A 2144-nucleotide genomic window follows, 5' to 3' on the forward strand; every position below is an offset into this window, starting at 1 on the left:
TGCAGCTCTGATATGATATGAGACAGGCATCTGTTGTCCAATGATGAAAAAGCATTTCATCAAGCATCTTATAATTTATTAAAATGAAAACAGATAACAAGGAAATAGTTTAGAAAATGCACTAATGAATGTTTTCCATCATTTTTAGTATAATACTTAGCCCATAAAAGGATGCAGTGCTTAATAGAAAGTTAATTCACAATTCACAGCAATCTACTGGAATGCCTCAACTCTTTTGAATCTGTTAAAGATCTTATATTTAATTTCTTTTGTCCTGAGACAGTACACAAAAGGATTTACAAGAGACGGGCCGAGGATGGTGCCAATCATTAAGCCATGACGTTCCTCGAGAGTTAATACTACACCTAACCTGGTCAACACGATGAGGATAAATAAGGGAATGTAATAACACACAACCACAATCAGGTGACTCAAACAGGTGCTGCCCATTTTTCTTCTGTCATCATTTGAGGATAATTTCACAAAAAATATGATGACGACATATGACAGGCTAATAAAAGTGAAAGTGAAAAATAAAAGAAAGACTGAAATGATGGTAATCATATTGAAGTAGTAGCTGGGATCAACACAGCCAGTTCTTATGATGGCAGGGTAGTCACAGAAAGTGTACTTGAGCGTGGTGTGGCAGTGAGGGAGAGGAAGCACAGTCGCAGGCATGACAGACACAAGACAACAGGCCGCAATCCACAGGACACATGTGAGGCCAAGAGTGCGCACGTTTGTCAGATAACTGTGGTACTGAAAAGGATAGCTAATCGCAACCAGTCTATCAAACGCCATAACTGCTAATGCAAACATCTCCATCACTCCCCCCAAATGGAAAGCAAACATCTGAATTATGCACGGCACATAGGATACAGTCTTAACACCAGCAAGCAGAACCCCAATCATTGTTGGACTGGCACTGGAGGTGTACAGTATATCAACAAGAGCCAGGTTACAAATCAGAAGATACATGGGTTTGTGTAATCTCTTGTCATAAATAATGAAGAGGATGTTTACAATATTGGCAAAAATGGCAAGAACATAGGCAATCAGCATAGCCCCACCTACTACCATAGGCCTTTTGGTTGTGTCAAAACCACCAATAATAAATGCTGTTACTTTGATTGAAGCATTCTGTAAAGGCATATTCAACAAAATGTCAAGATGGAAAAACTCAAGAAAAAAGTTGAGTAAAAAAAAGCTCCTCCTGAAGCAAAATATCATTCAGCATATTGTTGAGCGCAACCAACCGTAACAGTTACAAAAACATCTGAGCTCCGTCACACAGCGTTCACTACAGCCAACGCTGGAGTTCAGCAGACAGTGTTCAGGATATAGGGTTTTAAGACTCACCAGGACAGACATATTTCACTGGGCGGACCCATCGTCCAATCACATTGGATAATGAGCCTGGTCACTCTGAGCATTGCAGCTCGATCTGTGATTATCATGTTCATACAGAGTAATTAAAGTTTGAATGCCAAAATCCCAAGATACTCAGACTCTGTGAGACACACTGCGAGGAATGAAATGGCAGGAGAGTTCAAGTGAGATGTCACCGCTACAACCGAGCGCTCACCCATGTGCTCCAAAAACAGAGCTGCTTACAGAGCACAGGCCTCAGGCCTAAACTCCACTCTTCCATAATGTGCAAGTGCAATCACAACATATGTCTGGATAAATTTCCAAAAAGTGTTTGAAAGTCTGGACACACCTTCTCATTCAATGGTTTTGCTTTATTTTTTTTTATTTTCTGAATTGTAGATTAATACTGAAGCTTCAGTATTAAAGAAGCTCATGAGCTTCTTTAATGATAAAATTCTAACTATTAGAGACAGAATTCATCGACTCCTGCCATTAACAGGTACTGTTTTGTCTTCAAACACAGAAACCGTAGAAACTGTTACTCAGTCTGTCGCAGTTTTAGACTGTTTTACTCCTGTTGACCTTCACCAACTAATTTCAATAATTTCATCATCAAAATCATCTACCTGTATTTTAGATCCTATCCCGACTAAGCTGTTTAAAGAAGTATTACCTCTAATTGACTCTTCAGTATTAGACATGATCAATCTCTCTTTATCAACAGGCTACGTACCACAGTCCTTTAAAGTAGCTGTGATAAAACCACTACTGAA

General features: G+C 39.3%; 1 protein-coding gene across 1 annotated transcript; it reads right to left on the reverse strand.

The window, feature by feature from the left end:
- Positions 1-213: 213 nt before the first annotated feature.
- Positions 214-1152, reverse strand: LOC139335942 (olfactory receptor 4D1-like). The gene has a single exon (XM_070969724.1). It carries the CDS (start codon positions 1150-1152, stop codon positions 214-216), a length of 939 nt encoding a protein of 312 aa, XP_070825825.1.
- Between the last annotated feature and the right edge of the window lie 992 nt (positions 1153-2144).

Source organism: Chaetodon trifascialis, chromosome 9 (genome assembly GCF_039877785.1).
Source record: "Chaetodon trifascialis isolate fChaTrf1 chromosome 9, fChaTrf1.hap1, whole genome shotgun sequence".
In the NCBI taxonomy this organism is placed as follows: Eukaryota; Metazoa; Chordata; class Actinopteri; order Chaetodontiformes; family Chaetodontidae; genus Chaetodon; species Chaetodon trifascialis.